General features: G+C 42.5%; 1 protein-coding gene across 1 annotated transcript; it reads right to left on the minus strand.

Moving 5' to 3' along the window:
* Positions 1–218: 218 nt before the first annotated feature.
* Positions 219–1568, minus strand: LOC123767418 (proteoglycan 4-like). Its single transcript, XM_069313207.1, has one exon. The coding sequence runs from the start codon at positions 1566–1568 to the stop codon at positions 219–221; it is 1350 nt and encodes a 449-aa protein (XP_069169308.1).
* Between the last annotated feature and the right edge of the window lie 433 nt (positions 1569–2001).

The raw sequence follows: 2001 nt of genomic DNA on the forward strand, positions 1-2001 counted from the left end.
ATTATTTCCCTATGTTTACTGGCCTCGCTCTCGCTTTGTCTCCATTTATCTTCTAAGTTTAATCTTTCTGTGGCTGTCTAGTACAACACGGAGCTGTACTACATGTTGGTGGAGTCGCCAAATGATCCCATCAAATACCAGTTTTTTTGTGCATTGACACGTGCTGGGCAATGATTATATATGTGTAAAAGAAATTACATTATTAAATTAAAATTAGTTTATTCATCTGGTCTTGTCTTTAGAACCATAGGTGGTGTTGTCTTGAGGACCACTTGTGGTGTTGTCTTGAGGACCACATGTGGTGTTGTCTTGAAGACCACATGTGGTGTTGTCTTGAAGACCACATGTGGTGTTGTCTTGAGGACCACATGTGGTGTTGTCTTGAAGACCACATGTGGTGTTGTCTTGAAGACCACATGTGGTGTTGTATTGAGGACCACATGTGGTGTTGTCATGAGGACCACATGTGGTGTTGTATTGAGGACCACATGTGGTGTTGTCTTGAGGACCACATGTGGTGTTGTCTTGAGGACCACATGTGGTGTTGTCTTGAGGACCACATGTGGTGTTGTCTTGAAGACCACATGTGGTGTTGTCTTGAAGACCACATGTGGTGTTGTCTTGAAGACCACATGTGGTGTTGTCTTGAAGACCACATGTGGTGTTGTCTTGAAGACCACATGTGGTGTTGTCTTGAAGACCACATGTGGTGTTGTCTTGAAGACCACATGAGGTGTTGTCTTGAAGACCACATGTGGTGTTGTCTTGAAGACCACATGTGGTGTTGTCTTGAGGACCACATGAGGTGTTGTCTTGAGGACCACATGTGGTGTTGTCTTGAGGACCACATGTGGTGTTGTCTTGAGGACCACATGAGGTGTTGTCTTGAGGACCACATGTGGTGTTGTCTTGAGGACCACATGAGGTGTTGTCTTGAGGACCACATGTGGTGTTGTCTTGAGGACCACATGAGGTGTTGTCTTGAGGACCACATGTGGTGTTGTCTTGAGGACCACATGAGGTGTTGTCTTGAGGACCACATGTGGTGTTGTCTTGAGGACCACATGAGGTGTTGTCTTGAGGACCACATGTGGTGTTGTCTTGAGGACCACATGAGGTGTTGTCTTGAGGACCACATGTGGTGTTGTCTTGAGGACCACATGAGGTGTTGTCTTGAGGACCACATGTGGTGTTGTCTTGAAGACCACATGTGGTGTTGTCTTGAGGACCACATGTGGTGTTGTCTTGAGGACCACATGAGGTGTTGTCTTGAGGACCACATGTGGTGTTGTCTTGAGGACCACATGTGGTGTTGTCTTGAGGACCACATGAGGTGTTGTCTTGAGGACCACATGAGGTGTTGTCTTGAGGACCACATGTGGTGTTGTCTTGAAGACCACATGTGGTGTTGTCTTGAAGACCACATGTGGTGTTGTCATGAGGACCACATGTGGTGTTGTCTTGAGGACCACATGTGGTGTTGTCTTGAAGACCACATGTGGTGTTGTCTTGAGGACCACATGTGGTGTTGTCTTTACCGTCTTCTCACCTTCAATAATATAATGCATAATGAAGGCTGTTATGAAGCTCGAGTCGTACAATATTAAGTAAGAAATTATCAATAGGAAGCTCCAAGTTGGGGTTACAATTATAATGTAAATATTATAATATAATATTATATTATTATTATTATACAATTATATATATATACGTATTTATTATTATACAATTATCATGGTTTAGTGAACTATGAATATTACCACTTTGCTTTAGTTAACTAAATTAGCATTATTTTGAGTTAATTATACATAATACAGAGTGAAGATGAGCTTTAATAGAGCAACATTTAATCTATTGCTTTTACCCTCATAATGTTTATTAATATCTATCTATAAACTAATATGTGTATGGTTGTAGACCTGACGCTTGGGGCTAGTCTCACCAAACTGAACAGATAGTTTGTCCTAGAAGGGCGGCTTTGATTCCCATGCCTGCCCAACG

The sequence above is a fragment of the Procambarus clarkii genome, chromosome 74 (assembly GCF_040958095.1).
Source record: "Procambarus clarkii isolate CNS0578487 chromosome 74, FALCON_Pclarkii_2.0, whole genome shotgun sequence".
Taxonomy (NCBI): Eukaryota; Metazoa; Arthropoda; class Malacostraca; order Decapoda; family Cambaridae; genus Procambarus; species Procambarus clarkii.

Coding starts and splice junctions, on each gene's coding strand:
- LOC123767418 (XM_069313207.1), bottom strand. CDS start 1,568: ATGCATTATATTATTGAAGGTGAGAAGACGGTAAAGACAACACCACAT.